Raw genomic sequence first — 18,424 nt, forward strand, 5'->3', positions numbered from 1 at the left:
TTGTGAGTGTCTATTAATGTTTTTGCTGAATGCTGTTTTTTGAGGAAAGCAAACACCATCATGCCTCATTCTCAGGCGTATCAGGGCGACCTGATCTGAGGGTTTTAGTTCCACTAAAGCATATTGACTTAAGGTAGAGATAGAAACTGTAAGAAATGTAATGATTCTGGTTCCTCTTAACGATATACATGATTTGCTGTATAGAGTATGAGGCATATATGCAGTATGCAGTGAACTCTTACCATAGCTGGAAGTGTGCAGCCTGTGTGGAGTCATTGAAGTCCACACCCATGGACACTGTTGCTGACGCCTGCGGCTCCAAACGCTCTGAAGAGGGAGAGAAACAGCTGTCAGCATGCGGTCCGAAGAATCAAAACCATAAGATCAATCTAATTCTACAGAGAAAGATTAAAAATCAAAGCAATGTTTATGAAGGAAGGAAGGAAGGAAGGAAGGAAGGAAGGAAGGAAGGAAGGAAGGAAGGAAGGAAGGAAGGAAGGAAGGAAGGAAGGAAGGAAGGAAGGAAGGAAGGAAGGAAGGAAGGAAGGAAGGAAGGAAGGAAGGAAGGAAGGAAGGAAGGAAGGAAGGAAGGAAGGAAGGAAGGAAGGAAGGAAGGAAGGGCTCCTCTTCCCAGAATAGAGTTTAATTTAAAATTGAAGCACAGTATAGAAAGAAGCTTCATCTCTTCTCCTCCTTTCACAGCCATTAAATTCATTTTTGTGATGCTTTACCAACACAAGCATGATTCAATTTGTGTTATAAAACCCAAACCTGTCCTGTGAATGACTAAGAACTGTTTTGTGAGAGAGAAAGAAACAGAGTGAGAACATCGGGAATGCGAGTGTGTTTGGTTCTGATGATAGGAGTCTGCTAATCGATACACAGGCTGAAATCATATCAGCTGGATTAATACGGGCTGAAGGAGGGAGAAGGGAACATGTGAATGTGAGTGTGTGCTGGAGAAATCTGTTAACATTTACCAAACACATAAGATACAACTGGATGGCTTTCCTGAATTCTATCAAATTTAGATGGTCTGTGATTAGCTGAACTGATTTAAAGTTTACGTGACAATCTCAGGGGGGGTATTGTGTATTTTTTTTTTTAAATACACAATGTTAATAAAATGTAGTATATCATTTAAATATATTTATAATAAGTAAATAAATAAATGCCCAAAGTAAAAAACAACTAATTTAAAAAATAAATAAATGTCAATAATAATAATCAATGTACACAACAATAAGAATACGCTATGTAAAAACAACAACGGTGGAAGGATGGATGGATGATTGGAGGGATAGAGGGATGGATGGATGATTGGAGGAATAGGATAGAGGGATGGATGAATGGAGGGATAGAGGGATGGATGGATGATTGGAGGGATGGATGATGATTGGAGGGATAGAGGGATGGATGGAGGATTGGAGGAATAGGATAGAGGGATGGATGAATGGAGGGATAGAGGGATGGATGGATGATTAGAGGAATAGGATAGTGGGATGGGATGGATGATTGGAGGGATAGAGGGATGGATGGATGATTGGAGGGATGGATGGATGGATGATTAGAGGAATAGGATAGAGGGATGGATGGATGATTGGAGGAATAGGATAGAGGGATGGATGGATGATTGGAGGAATAGGATAGAGGGATGGATGGATGATTGGAGGAATAGGATAGAGGGATGGATGGATGATTGGAGGAATAGGATAGAGGGATGGATGGATGATTGGAGGAATAGGATAGAGGGATGGATGAATGGATGATTGGAGGGATGGATGGATGATTAGAGGAATAGGATAGAGGGATGGATGGATGATTGGAGGGATAGAGGGATGGATGGATGATTGGAGGGATGGATGAATGGATGATTGGAGTAAATAAATAAATGCCCAAAGTAAAAAACAACTAATTTAAAAAATAAATAAATGTCAATAATAATAATCAATGTACACAACAATAAGAATACGCTATGTAAAAACAACAACGGTGGAAGGATGGATGGATGATTGGAGGGATAGAGGGATGGATGGATGATTGGAGGAATAGGATAGAGGGATGGATGAATGGAGGGATAGAGGGATGGATGGATGATTGGAGGGATGGATGATGATTGGAGGGATAGAGGGATGGATGGATGATTGGAGAAATAGGATAGAGGGATGGATGAATGGAGGGATAGAGGGATGGATGGATGATTAGAGGAATAGGATAGTGGGATGGGATGGATGATTGGAGGGATGGATGGATGATTGGAAGAATAGGATAGAGGGATGGATGGATGATTGGAGGGATGGATGGATGGATGGATGGATGATTAGAGGAATAGGATAGAGGGATGGATGGATGATTGGAGGAATAGGATAGAGGGATGGATGGATGATTGGAGGAATAGGATAGAGGGATGGATGGATGATTGGAGGAATAGGATAGAGGGATGGATGGATGATTGGAGGAATAGGATAGAGGGATGGATGAATGGATGATTGGAGGGATGGATGGATGATTAGAGGAATAGGATAGAGGGATGGATGGATGATTGGAGGGATAGAGGGATGGATGGATGATTGGAGGGATGGATGAATGGATGATTGGAGTAAATAAATAAATGCCCAAAGTAAAAAACAACTAATTTAAAAAATAAATAAATGTCAATAATAATAATCAATGTACACAACAATAAGAATACGCTATGTAAAAACAACAACGGTGGAAGGATGGATGGATGATTGGAGGGATAGAGGGATGGATGGATGATTGGAGGAATAGGATAGAGGGATGGATGAATGGAGGGATAGAGGGATGGATGGATGATTGGAGGGATGGATGATGATTGGAGGGATAGAGGGATGGATGGATGATTGGAGAAATAGGATAGAGGGATGGATGAATGGAGGGATAGAGGGATGGATGGATGATTAGAGGAATAGGATAGTGGGATGGGATGGATGATTGGAGGGATAGAGGGATGGATGGATGATTGGAGGGATGGATGGATGATTAGAGGAATAGGATAGAGGGATGGATGGATGATTGGATGAATAGGATAGAGGGATGGATGGATGATTGGAGGGATGGATGGATGGATGATTAGAGGAATAGGATAGAGGGATGGATGGATGATTGGAGGAATAGGATAGAGGGATGGATGGATGATTGGAGGAATAGGATAGAGGGATGGATGGATGATTGGAGGAATAGGATAGAGGGATGGATGGATGATTGGAGGAATAGGATAGAGGGATGGATGAATGGATGATTGGAGGGATGGATGGATGATTAGAGGAATAGGATAGAGGGATGGATGGATGATTGGAGGGATAGAGGGATGGATGGATGGATGATTGGAGGGATGGATGAATGGATGATTGGAGGAATAGGATAGAGGGATGGATGAATGGATGATTGGAGGGATAGAGGGATGGTTTGATGATTGGAGGGATGGATGGATGATTAGAGGAATAGGATAGAGGGATGGATGGATGATTGGAGGGAGGAAAAGTAGTAGTAGTTGCTGATTAGGCATTGATATGCAAACGTGGCTGTTTATGTTTTAATGTGATCGATTTCAGAACGATTTATACTTCAAACTCTTATTTCAAACAAAAGCAAGAGAGTCGAAATTTCCACGCTATGAATGCCATGCTGTTTCTTTGCATTACACGGCGCGTTAAGCTCACCGATAGCGCTGAAGCGGTGGATGTTTTGTCCGCTGGAACTCTTCTCAGAGATGTGGATGTTCTCGAGGGCTTGCTCACTGTTGTTGCTCAGTGTCAGCTGCAGGGACACCATGCTGTTGCCATAGATACAGGGCTGGCGGGTGAAGCGGTACTGGGCGGACAGACCTTTACCAGTCATCCTGTGGAGCAGCTCATGGGAGGTTTCCGGCACAAACACGGGAGAACTCGCCTGCGTACATGCCCAGGATATTAGAAATGGAAAGAACAATATGTATCAAAAAGAAATTTGGTCATTATGATCAGCAGCAGTGACTTCTGGATCATTTGTGGTACTAAATAAGTAATAATAAAGACTATACTGTGGTCTTAAACAGGTTGATCTAATTATTTAAAGATGACATGTAATTCTGACCAATGGAAGATGAAAGAAGTGTTTGTGAAAACCTGTATGAAAGTCATTATTTTTGCAACTGATCAAAAACCTTAAGAATGCTTAAAATGTCAATGTTCACATTCAAAACATCTTTTGTACACACAGAGCGACACAGATAAAGATGAAAGAGAGGCATACGGCTATTTTCATTATGAACACATTAGGAGAAACCTTAGTAAAAACGTCTAAAGAACGTTAGAGTAACACTTGGTATTAAAAAAAAAAACACTCCAAATTCAGTTATCACCAAAATGTTATACAATCTATATTAGAATCAGTTACTGTTATAAAAAAAATTTTTCCAAATCAATAAAACTGTTATTTTTTTAAAAATAGTACAATGGAAATAAACTAAAAATGTGTAATTAAAAATTGCCTCCTTTTATATTGTGAATCCTCAAGGCTCTGTTTGCGGACCGGTAATGTTTTCACCACTTTAAACATCTTCTGCTCACCAAAGCTCCATTTATTTGATTAAAAATACATTAATATTATAAAAAAAATATTACAATTTAAAATAATAGCTTCCTATCTGAATATATTTTAAATTAAATGTATTCCTGTGATGCAAAGCTGAATTTTCATTTCATTTATTTATTTATATAGCACATTTAATGCAACAGTTGTTGCCAAAAGTGCTTCACAATCACAAAAAAAAACACAAAAATAGGAGGAGTACAGAGAAGAGAAAAAAAAACCGCACATAACATCGACAAGGTAATGATCAAACACCCATCATGAAGATGTCCAGGAAGTCTTTAAAATATTTGCTTTTAACATGGCCTTAAATTTGGGTAGTGACTTTACTGACCTTACAGAAAGAGGGAGATCATACCAAAGCATCATTACTTCAGTGTCACATGATCATTCAGAAATGCTGATGATTTGCTGATCAAAAAACATTTCTTATTTTTTTTACTAAAGTTGAAAACTGCTTAAAGCAACACTATGTAACTTTTCAACCTTCATAATATATTTCCAAGACCCTTGTGATGGTACATCGACTTACAATAGGTTAAATGACACGTCTGCCATAGCCTGACGTGGTCTGTATCGCTTTTACTCGCATAACTTCGGGTTTCGGGTAGTAACCCGAGCACAAAAAGAACTACAAAACTCGACTGCTTTACGGCATACGTCACTTCCCCCACCACTTCCTCAAATTGTCTATGGCCATTGCAGACATCCCAAGTCTATAGCGTCTCCCTGATGCCCGCAAATTTGTTAAAATCTGCCGGAATCTAGAGCGCGCATGCGAGACAGAACATACTGCGCGCATAACATACATACCGAGAGCACGGCAGAGAGGGAGAGAGCGAGAGAACCCGCCACCCCCCCCGTCAACAATCCAGTCACCAAGATATACCTCCCTGAAATGACTTCTTGCAGGTTGGGATGTCTGCCATTGTTGATTCCAAAGCCGGTGCTGGATAAACAGCGAGCGTGCGCGTGCGACAGTAGGCCGCGGTAGGTTAAATTATTTACGACAGCGGTAATGGACAATTCCGCTTCCAACCTGTAGGGCGACCGCTGAGGAAAAGTTACTTGGTGTTGCTTTAATATTTTTGTGGAGAAAAATTCTTTGATGAATAGAGTTCAAAAGTATTTATTTGAAATAGAATTCTTTGTAACATTTCAAATGTTTTTACTGTCATTTTTTTATCAATTTAATGCATCTTTCCTGAATAAAAGTATTAATTTCTTTATAAAAATCTTACAGACATCACATATAACCATTATATCCACTCTCAGCAATAACATAAAAATAATCATCCGCAATTGTTTCAGCAAAAAAGTCTCTATTAGTGCATCCCTTATCACAAACATTCACACATTATCACAATAGTTTGATTTAATAAGAAAAATCTGTAATGGCCCAAAGAAAAGAAAGGCCAATCGTCATGCCTGAATTGCGTCCTGTGACACCGGCTGCCATCGATATGACGAGTGTGGAAAGACCACTGACGTCTCAATGCATTACTCCTGACTCTCTGGATTCTCTCTACCTCGTGTGACAGCAGAACAGATCGGCGGCTGATGGCAGTTTTCTGGCTCTACACGGCACTCCTGAACACCTGGACAGGGATGACATTTCTGCCTGCAATTTATTTATTGGCTGCGGCTCGGTCTTCAACACCAGCAATCCCTCTGAGCTATGGATTCCATCTGCAACCCAATACTGGAGTTCTCTCATAGAGCGATGACGGATGTTAGAAAAGCTAAAAATAGAGCAATGGAAATAAACTAAAAATGTGTAATGAAAAATTGCATCCTTTCAGGTTCTGATTCCTGAAGTGCCTCAAGGCTCTGTTTGGGGACCGGTAATGTTTTCACCACTTTAAACATTTTAACATTAAGACACACCAACACCAGGACCAAATAAAAAAAAAATATTTGTTTTGATTTTGCAGAGAAAGAAATCTACAAAATTCTGGAAAGAGGATTTAAAAATGGCAAAATGTGTTAAATTGAGCTTAAATTTTTTTTTTTTTACTCATATTAACAGCTGAAAATGTTATAAAATATTGTAGTTTGATAAAATACATAAAATATTATTATTAAATAACATTAAAAACAGATAAATAATTGTTGATAAACAGATAAAAATTGTTATGGTTTCAATCATTTGTTTTATATAACATTGATATTATGACCAAATATTATATTTTGATAAATGATATTAAAATATTAATATGACAAAATCATAGATCAATAATATTACATTATTTTATTTTTAATTATTAGTATTTGTTTATTTTGAGATACATTTAAATACCTATTAATGAACCTATTATTTAATATACAATTATTTAACAAAGAGCTTCTGTACGGGCCCGCACATCACCTACAATCACCATGACGGATGGCGCAACTGAAACTAGACAAACCAAAATAAAATTGCTTTGAAAACCTGACAGTACGAATGAGTTGGTTAATCTGAAACAATAGCGTTACTTGAGCACGTGAAGTTGAAAGCACCTTTAGACGTGCCATTCCCTTTTGTAAGCTTCCTACCAAAACACACACGCATTCACACAACATAAATTTACAGCCGTGCTTTTGGAGTTGTCAAGCTGGTCTGTGTTGATAAAAGTAGCTATAATGTTTACAGCGTCAGATTTACCACACAGAAATACACGGGTTGTGTGGTGTCCACCATTTCATGATAACCGCTCCTGTCAGTGTCCTCAAGGACTGGACGAGCCAATATACAACACATCGCTTATGATCACCAATATAACACACACGTCCTATAAAGTGGTCAACTCCGCTGGGCGGTGGAAGAGTAAATAACCGAAAGAAAAGAGTAACCTTGACCGCACCGTCTCGCACACACACGCGCGCACGCACACACACTCGGACATGTCTCCTGTGTGAAGGGGAGCTTGATTGAGGGGCTCTATTATGGATGAGCTTAAAGGAAACCTCAGTGATGGATGACAACTCGCTCTAGTCACCTTCACATATCCCAGCATCCTCTCTGTCCAGCTGCCGCCCAATTCTGCTGACAGATGCAAAACACATCCGCCAGCCGGGATAAAGAGGGAGAGAGAGAGAAAGAAAGCAGAGGAGGGAAAAGAAGGATAAACGGAGGACAGGAGGACATACAGCAGAGAGAATTAAAAATCTATTTTCTATTGCTGTTTGAATATCTAATTCATTTGTTTATGAGACTGTCTGAAAGAGAAAAATGTCATTTGGTGAAATGGCGAGGTGTGAGTGCTAGCATTGATCCTGTCAAATGTTAAAAGTCACAGTGATTAATATTGAAGGCTGTAAAATAAACGTAAAGGAATACGAGTGAGTTTCATTTGTGAAGCAAAACTCAGAATGGCAACACGTACAAAGATGCAAGCATCTAACGTTGAGTTTTGGCAACACTGCTTTGGCAGAGCATCGGCCAATCTATCAAACTAAAATCTAATTTGCGATATGGCACACAAATGGCTACAATCTGATTAAGTATATAGTTTGTTACGCTGTGTGTTTCAGACACTATGTTCATTTACAACAGAGCAGCTCATGATCCAGTGTTTTAAGCAACTCCATCTCTGCGTGTGCTTAAAGGTTCATCATATAAAGCGATCGAGTCTCTTCAGAAAATTTGGACAAAACCGCTCAATTCGTATGGATAAGTTTTACGATCTCTTTAAGAACTTTTTGAAGCATCACAGTGGTAGTTGCGTAGCTGTCAATGAAGGGTCAGAAAGCTCTCAAATTTAATCAAAAAACATCTCCATTTGAGTTCTGAAGATGAATGAAAGTCTTACAGGTTTGGAAGGACATGAGGGCGAGTAAATGATGAAAGAAGTTTCATTTTTGGGTGAACTATCCCTTTAACATCCATTTGGGAATGCAACATGCAGAAGGTTTTTCATTCGCATAATAAAAAAATGAATTGTGGACAGATTACTACACGATTTCACCAGGCTTGTAAAGGGAAACATTAATAAACCTGCTCTCAAATGAACACATAAATGTTTCTCTGCAGATATACGCCAAAATAAAAGCTTGAGGGTTTAACTCGAGTAAAGAAATGAAGATATAAGTACTGTAATTGTACTACTGTAAAGTAAAATAATTATTAATATAGCAATTATGGAAAATTATTTTTTTATTTTACAGAGCAGAGGTATTAAAATAGTCTGTGTCAATCTTAGATATAATATTATAACATTATTTTTTATTATATTCAATTGTTTGGCCTCCTAAAAACACTAGTGTGAATGTAATGTGGACTGAGACTATCACAACTAAAAAAAGAGGTCAGTGAAATTATAGCATCATAATATAATAGAGATACTATTACAGTTTTTGTTCATATTTTGAATTAGTTTTTTATTTTTATATTTTCAGTTTCTTTTTAATTTGAGTTTTGTTGTTGTGTGTGTGTGTGTTTTTTTTTTTTTAAATATGTCTACATAGTTTTTATTAATTTATTTCAGTTTTAGTTTCAGTTATTTAAGTACATAGTTTAAACTATTGAAAATGAGAGATGATGCCTTGGCAACAAGCTGAAATATTTTTATTTTATTTCATTTCAAGTAAAGAAAGTTTTTATCATTTTAATTTTAGTTTTAGTAAACTAATAACTCTGTATTGAGTCTTTAAAGTCTAGTCAATGTCAATGCAAAGACTTTTTTTTTTACTCCGTTAAATATGGTCACTGAAAAGGGGTTGGAACTCCTAATTTTGCTTTCAAAGTGCACCAGATTGATGCATTTAACTTTAAATATCCAAATAAAAACAAAACAATTCCATGGGACCATGTCCCTAGACCCCCTGAGCTCCACCCAACCAAAGTCTCACAAAATCCTGAGGAAAATACTGAACTGACACAAAATCAAATCAAAACTGTCCTACTGCGCACGAAAAACGCTAAAATGTGTAAGCTCATGTGATTGACAGCACGAGTCTCCACGTGCGTTTCTACCTTGCTGCTGAGTCATAATGAGGACGGCACTGAGCGTGCTCCGAGAAGAACAGGGTCACCGCGGCAACGCCGGCCGGCTGATGGGCACCAAATGAACAAATTATGACGCGGCCCCCGGATTGTGATGGGGTCAAACGCCCCCCAGCCCGCGCTCGCCCTCGTTCGCCCCCCGCTCGCCCTACACTGACAGTTCAATTTCCCTCCAACGCCCCGCATTCGGCCCCCATTCGCCCTGCGCTAATTATGAATGAAAAGTTATCAGCCGGCTCCCCCGGCGTGAGCTTAAACAGTATTTCAGAGCAGATCCGCACGTCAAAATGTTATTAGAAACGGGAGGAGCCGAGGCAGATAGTTCGCACACTGACCCCGGATCGGCTAAATACCGCCGCTAACCATCCCAGAATGCATCGGAGTGTCTCTCTATTTCACACACCGTTATTTCATCCGCACCCGTGCCTGCCAAAGTCACACACACCCACACGCGGCCGTGTCACATGAATATATTTTCATACATCTGCATGCACGCGGCTAAGAAAGACCAGCTGTGTGACGTGACACACCATAATAAATGACCACGTTTGAATGCATGTATGTGCGAGCGAGAGAGATGAGGTTTATCCACCGTGACTAAGATTATAGCGGCCTGTAATGTATTTATGCATAGCATTGACTTTAAATAAGCCCTTTCTCTTTCTCTCAATCTCACCCTTTATTTCAGCTCTGATTAGCCTGCCCGCCGAGGCTCGTGGGTAGTATTCTAATGACCTGTGCCTAACAGCTTCTAGCTGCGCGGCAGCCCGGTCCTGACGAGCCTGTCAATCAAAGCACCCGCCCAACGCGGTGATACAGGTCGCCGGGGCAACCCTGCAGTGATGGACAGGAGGAGAATAGGAATTCTGACAGATGGAAGTTTAAAAGTTTTCTTTCAAGGATATCAAGGATCGTGCGTTATCAGCAATCATAGTCCAAACACAGTGCTGCCAGTGTTCGTAGTTTAACAGCATGCTCGTATACTGAAAGTAATATTTCAGTATGACCTTTGTTGGCTTTTTTTGGTGCATTTTTGAGATTCAGAATTTTCGAATAAAATTTGAATATTAATAATATCAGAAAGGACAGGAAATTCGAGAACATGGAGGAATGGATCTAGAAATTGTATTATGATACAATACAATTTAAAGTCAGAAATTGGGATGTAAAACTATAAATTAGTTTGAATGAAATTAAAAGAAAACTTGTTTTACACAATATGTAAATCAAAGAGATATTTTGAAAACAGAAAATATGCATTAACAACCCTTTGCTAAGCCCTGTCTTATAATCATTACTGACTGATCCTACCCATACTGTTGCAATCATTTTCTCCACAAGATTTTTGTTCTTTCTCTAATGAGGATCTGTGTGTTCAGATATTCATCAGTTATTTTTGTATCAGTTATTTTTGGTTAACAGTAAAAAGCATTATTCTCGATTCTAATTCACAGTCTTAAGAGTTTTCAAATCATTCAACTGCATATTTTCGTGCAATCTCTCTATTATTTCCTTCCAAAGTAATTATTTCCTTCCAAAGTAAAAAAAAAAATCACATCAATTTTAAGCTCTTTAAGGGAATGTTTTACTGAAAATTCGTGGAAATCTCCAATTCATTCCTATGGAATGCTTGTCTGAGGGAACAACAGTAACCACGAAGGGCAGAACTTAGTGTCAATTGACAAGTCTGTCGTTAGATTTTGGAACCTGTGCACTTTTGTTGTTCTGCCATCAGCCAGTTCTGAAAAACTTATCTGAAGTAGTTTACAAAACAATTACTTCAGATCTACTAATATGCTTGGACAAGTGGCTATTTTCGTTAGAACCGAAAAATTAAAAAAAATTAGTGTAAAAAAAAAAAGTTACACTTTCACAAAAAATTCTTCAGCAAGGATGCATTGAATTGATAAAAAGTGACAGTAAAAGGCATTTATAATGTTACAAACATTTCTATTTTAAAAATAACTGTTGTTCTTTTTAACTTACTATTCTACAAGAAACCCTAATAAATGTATCACTGTTTTCAACATTGATAATAACATGAAATGTTTCTTGAGCAGGAAATCAGCATATTAGAATGATTTCTGAAGGATCATGTGACACTAAAGACTGGAGGAACGATGCTGACAATTCAGCTTTGATCACAGGAAAAAATGACATTTTAAAATATATTAAAATAATAAACAGTTCTTTTAAATACTAATAATATTTGATTAAAGGCACACTGTGGAATTTTTGGCCACTAGGGTGCGCTCGACCTGTAATTTTCACGTCTAGTGCCCCTAGTGGCCACAAGCGCCGCAGCATTGTCGCAAAAGTCAACAAACAGTCAACCGGTCAACCTCCCGTGTCTTTATGTGTGTGCAGACGGCATTTGATTTGTATGTTGGAGAAAGTTAATCGACTCACTACTGACCAAAATAATAATATAAATATAAGATTAATAATATAAATCCTATAAAGAAAACAAATTGAATAAAAGTAGCATATGTAGAAAACAATGTCTGATAAGGTAAGTCGCATTGACAAGGGTTGCCCAATCCTGCTCCTGCCGATCGTCTGTCCTGCACAGTTCATCTCCAAGCCTAATCAAACACACCTGAAGCAAACAATTAACGTTTTCAGGATCTCTTTGCAATGGGTTGGAGATGAAATCGAGTAGTCGGGGAAATCGTGTAACAAAACTGATATAACTCACTACATATTTCCGTTATTTGTAGTCTTCAGTTTGTTTTTCCTTTTACACAAATACAAACATATATGAGCTGAAAGGAAAAAAAAACATTTAGCTACATTTGTATACGGCAGTATGTTGTGACTTATATCAGTTTTGTTACACGAATTCGCAGTAAATATTACATTATATATACACTTTTATGCCGATGTTTATTTTAAACTCTCCCTTTTTCTTTTTTTTGGTCTCCTCTGACAAAATCTTTGCTTTCTTCGCTTTCTTCCGAGTAGCTGTTGATTCAGCCATGACGACAACATACAGACGCCGGCAATCAAACGCGAGTTGAGCTCTCACGTTAGAATTTGAGGAAGCTGGGGTGGTGGGGGAAGTGACGTATGCCGTAAAGCGGTCGAATTTTGTAGTTCTTTTTGTGCTCGGGTTCCTACCCGAAACCCGAAGTTACATAGTGCTAGTAAAAGCGATACAGACACCTTCAGGCTTCGGCAGACGTGTCATTCAACCTATTGTAAGTCGATGTACCATCTCAATGGGTTTTGGTAATATATTATAAAGGTTGAAAAGTTCCACAGTGTGCCTTTAAGTAGTTTGTATAAGTATTTTGATCAAATAAATGTACCAACCTCAAACTTTTGAACGGTATTGTAGCAATTGAGCTAATGAGCAGTTACTCATTAGCATTTATTAACTTACATTTTTTTAAAGTGCCGACGTGTTTACGATGTAAAAAACATTAAATTCTCCTTTCAACACAAAATATCACTGTGTACGCATAGAGTTAGTGATGTCTTTCTGAACATATGAAAGTGTAAAACAACACAAAGTATTACAAACAATAAGATCAAGGTCTAGATCCCACTAAGAATCTTTTGGTTGAAATATGACAGCAGTGCTGGTCTATAAACACGCGTATAGAGTGTGTGTGTTATTGTCAGGAGGTGTCTGTGGGCCGCAGGGATATTACAGTTCATGTGTCAATCCTAAAAGAGAAAGACACAGATAGTATTTGAGAAGAAATGACCACACATGCTTCATTCATCTCTCAGTGACATCTCTCCCTCCCTCTCGCTCTCTTGACATCCCTCTCTCCCTGACACAGGACTCTCGCGGGAGAGGAAGGAGCCTTCATACTGCAAAAGGTCAACAATCACATACGCTGACAACACACACACACACGCTGGACACACACTGGTGGAGAAGAAAGAGGGAAGGCAATGAAAAACCAATCTATAATACAACAGGACACAGAAACAAAGAACATCCAAGACATCTAGATGGACACAAATAAAAGACTGGAGAGGAAATGACAAAAAGGAAGAATTATGTACAGTCAGTTGGTCATTAATGCAAAATAAACCCAAACAGAATGAATATACACTCACCTAAAGGATTATTAGGAACACCTGTTCAATTTCTCATTAATGCAATTATCTAATCAACCAATCACATGGCCGTTGCTTCAATGCATTTAGGGGTGTGGTCCTGGTCAAGACAATCCCCTGAACTCCAAACTGAATGTCAGAATGGGAAAGAAAGGTGATTTAAGCAATTTTGAGCGTGGCATGGTTGTTGGTGCCAGACGGGCCGGTCTGAGGATTTCACAATCTGCTCAGTTACTGGAATTTTCACGCACAACCATTTCTAGGGTTTACAAAGAATGGTGTGAAAAGAGAAAAACATCCAGTATGCGGCAGTCCTTTGGGCGAAAATGCCTTGTTGATGCTAGAGGTCAGAGGAGAATGGGCCGACTGATTCAAGCTGATAGAAGAGCAACTTTGACTAAAATAACCACTCGTTACAACCGAGGTATGCAGCAAAGCATTTGTGAAGCCACAACACGCACAACCTTGAGGCGGATGGGCTACAACAGCAGAAGACCCCACCGGGTACCACTCATCTCCACTACAAATAGGAAAAAGAGGCTACAACTTGCAAGAGCTCACCAAAATTGGACAGTTGAAGACTGGAAAAATGTTGCCTGGTCTGATGAGTCTCGATTTCTGTTGAGACATTCAGATGGTAGAGTCAGAATTTGGCGTAAACAGAAAGAGAACATGGATCCATCATGCCTTGTTACCACTGTGCAGGCTGGTGGTGGTGGTGTAATGGTGTGGGGGATGTTTTCTTGGCACACTTTAGGCCCCTTAGTGCCAATTGGGCATCGTTTAAATGCCACGGCCGACCTGAGCATTGTTTCTGACCATGTCCATCCCTTTATGGCCACCATGTACCCATCCTCTGATAGCTACTTCCAGCAGGATAATGCACCATGTCACAAAGCTCGAATCATTTCAAATTGGTTTCTTGAACATGACAATGAGTTCACTGTACTGGGATGTGGTGGAACGGGAGCTTCGTGCCCTGGATGTGCATCCCACAAATCTCCATCAACTGCAAGATGCTATCCTATCAATATGGGCCAACATTTCTAAAGAATGCTTTCAGCACCTTGTTGAATCAATGCCACGTAGAATTAAGGCAGTTCTGAAGGCGAAAGGGGGTCAAACACAGTATTAGTATGGTGTTCCTAATATTCCTTTAGGTGAGTGTACAGTTAAGCCTGGGACACAACAACCCGACGTCAAAGAACTAGCGGTGACGAAAGCCTCGGCCAAAAAGCTTCGCTTGAATACACCAAAAGGACTACTATAGGCGATTGTCAGTTAGCACATGCGTTCTGCGCCTGCGTGCAAGTAAATATCTGTCTATATCAGCATGTAGTCTATTTTTCGTCATTCAAAAAAGAAACTGAAACTAGGACTGCAGAAACCGTTAACAAAGCAGCGCTTGCTTAGCTTTTTTTGATATCAATCAAGCTGTTCACTTCCTTCATTCCAGTCAGCTCATGCTATTATGAAAATATTAGTATATTTGAATGCTCAGGGATTTACCAATCCAAATCCAAATACAAATCCCAGACGGCTTCCAACTAGAGCCAATTGTAGGGATGTAACGATTCACTCATCTCACGATGCGATACGATTCACGATACTGGTTTCACGATACGATTTTCTCACGATTTTTTTAACAAATGCGATTTAAGACAAAAGTGTCCCTTTTATTATTTCTCAGACAAAATGCTGCACATTTCTTTTTAATTTAAAATATATTTCTCAAATAATAAAACTACATTAAAAAAATTCCCTTCAAGGTTGTTTCAACTCAGTCTTTCTGTCTGTTTGGTCAAGAGGCTGGACACTGGTACCTTCGCACACTATGTAAAAGACTGTGTAAAATTAGTAGTACCAGATTGACAGGGGTTTTACATTGTAATAAAGGCAAGATTCTAATTTTGTTATAATTTGTATCATTACACTAGTAAGAGTAAAAAAAAAACACATTTAGAGAAAGAGATAGTAAAATAAATACAACACCTGGTTGCCACGGAAACACTGATGCACCTTGTGATCTCCGTGGCTCTCGCAATTGTAGTATTAATGACTTTTACATGAAAACGGAGGTGACTGGTGTTACTCACGGTGGTGATTATTATTAGTCTACGGAAAGTCAAAATGCCGCCACACCTCCGATTTGAATGAGTCAACGTCAACATCTACGCTTGCCGTCGCCAAAGCCATGTTTACTGTTTGACGGCACGTGCACAGCAGTCTATGGCACACACTGGTGCGGCGCGAGCGGAGCAAACCGAGCGTTTTCAGTTCATTCCTATGGAAGTTGAGCTTGGCTCACACAAGATCAAGTTCCATGAATGAAGTGAAAACACTCGCTAGCTTCACGCCAGTGTGTGCTCGCTGCTATTGTGCTATTGTAAAGCGAGGTTCACAACTTCACAGTAGGCTATAGTAAACGCGCCCTGCTGTTTAAAACGTGTATCGCGATTCGTTTAACATTTCAACCGACTTGAATCGTCACACATTTTTATCGATTTTCAACCGGTTGCGAGTGAATCGTTACATCCCTAGCCAATTGTGCGGAACACACCGGAAAAACTAAGCCGACCGACGCTCAAGAACGGCCTACAGTCGGCTTGTTGCATTTCAGCCTTTAAATATACACTTTAGAAGTCATTAAGATACTTTTAACTCCATGACCAATCAGAATAAAGTACTCTAGAGAGCTAACCACAAAAAGTCAGAAAAAGGACAAACACACACACCTGTAAGGCCGATGCGCTGGGTGAGATTGAGAGCCCCTGCAGGTCAGACAGAAGACTAGGAGACATGATGGAGCTCTTGGGTGTGGTCACCGGCATGGGCGAGACTGCAAATACAAAAACAACAACATTAAAACCCATATTGTCGCCTTGTATCTTCTCCAAATTTGGTCATTTTTTATTTTTTTCATAAATCATCACTATGGGTCACCCTTTACATCTGTCTTTGAGTTTTGCAAATAATTAATCAATGAAAAGCTAAATATGATGATCCAGAAGCGACCAGGCAAAGAGAACCCACGTCACACCCAGGGCAGTCCCAAGTACAGTAAGAGGTAGCGGGACCCCCTCGGCCCAGTTCCGGGGGTTGGGGGGTCCCCCTCGGTCCTTTCACGATCCCTCAAGTGCGGGGCCTGGTGTGGTTGCACGGCCCTGGTCACACCCCTCCCGATCTCACTCCACTGGCTCCCAGTTGTGGTGGTCAGAACCAAATGCAAAGTTTTTACAAACTTTTAGGACTACAACTGGAATATCTCAACTCACGACTACATATGTATGCTCCCTCCCACCAGCTCACTCAACTACACTCACTCTCCAAAACTTTCACCCTCTCTGTTCCTCTCTGCTGGAATGAGCTGCCAACCTAGTGTCTTAGTCTAGCATTTGTCATTGAGTCATAGCCAATACTGTCTTAATTATGAGATTGTCTTTTTTTCTAATGAGATTTTTTTTATGTAATAAGAAAAAAATTTGGTAATGAGATTTCGTAATTTTCTCACTGCAATTCTCTGATTGGCGGAGACATCCTTGCAGAATCATGACTAATGAAATTTTTTTCCCCAGGAATTCTGATGTTAAACATGATTATTTAAAAAAATAAGATGAAATAATCCAGGCTGATGTCTTCAACAAAACCATATAAAATCGATTAACAACCTCACAGCTCACAATAGGTCTGTCTTTAAAGGTTTGTAATTTATCATTAAAAATCGATTTCCCTATGGGGAAAATTAATCAGACTTTTACTTCTGGAACCTGTATGTAGACAGCAGGGTTTGGAAAATAGCCATTCTATTACAAAACAACACAATGCCTCAATTTAGTCATCAGAACAAACTTACAGTCGTCCAGATCAAGGAGAGACACTTCCTTCTTCTCAGCCTGCTGAACATACACACAAACATTCAATTGACACATGGGTGGCAGATGTTACACACATACGTGTCATATGCAGAACAACTTCATATTCATAATTGTTTGTACTCTCTTGTACTTCTTACCTTTGTAACCAGTTTGGACTGGACAGTTTTAGACTGTGTTTTTCTCTTCTGATCTGTTCCCGAGTCTGAATTTGAATCCAGTCCAGATTCTGATCCGGATTCAGACGAGCTCTCTGACGAGGAACTCTCAGAGTCTGATTCACTTCCGGATCTGGATTCGTCATTTGCAGCTTTCCCATTCTTCAGCTTCCTGTCAAGATCACACACACACACACACACACACACACACACACACACACACACACACACACACACACACACACACAATTGAACTATTTGTTGAAGGTCACTAGCCATAACTGCAAAATCAACCTACATATTAAAGGGGACCAATTATGCCCTTTTACAAAGTCTTGATTTTGTTTTTGGCATATTTATTAAATGCATATTTCTCACATTTTACACTGTTGCAGCTCCTCTCTTTCCAGTATCTGTTTAGTTCCTGTCTCTACTCTATGAAGCCCCTCCTTCTGAAAAGCACAATGTGCTCTGATTGGTCGGCTGGACCAGTGTGTTGTGATTGGTCAACCGCTTCAAATTTGTTTGGAAAATGTCACGCCTCTTACCATAATCTCGAGTTTCAACACTACTATCGCAACTCGACCATCCTTGCCCTTTTATTTGCATATGCCTTGGGTGGGAATTAAATGAGGAATATTGCAACGTGTTCGTTCCCAGAAGAAACTCAAGACTACAATCAAGGCGTTTCAGGGAGTTCAGAAACAGTGACACTGATATAGAGAATAACTCCCGCTGGA

General features: G+C 39.5%; 1 protein-coding gene across 1 annotated transcript in view; it reads right to left on the reverse strand.

Moving 5' to 3' along the window:
- Positions 1-18,424, reverse strand: part of ap3b1a (adaptor related protein complex 3 subunit beta 1a) — a 60,458-nt gene that overhangs the window by 12,860 nt on the left and 29,174 nt on the right. Inside the window, 5 exon segments of the mRNA XM_056244066.1 lie at positions 243-327; positions 3,684-3,912; positions 16,390-16,493; positions 17,508-17,550; positions 17,667-17,856. Coding sequence (XP_056100041.1) covers positions 243-327; positions 3,684-3,912; positions 16,390-16,493; positions 17,508-17,550; positions 17,667-17,856 — 651 coding nt within the window.

This window comes from Rhinichthys klamathensis, unplaced genomic scaffold (genome assembly GCF_029890125.1).
Source record: "Rhinichthys klamathensis goyatoka isolate OS25496 unplaced genomic scaffold, OSU_Roscu_1.1 h1tg000903l_1, whole genome shotgun sequence".
NCBI classification, from domain to species: domain Eukaryota; kingdom Metazoa; phylum Chordata; class Actinopteri; order Cypriniformes; family Leuciscidae; genus Rhinichthys; species Rhinichthys klamathensis.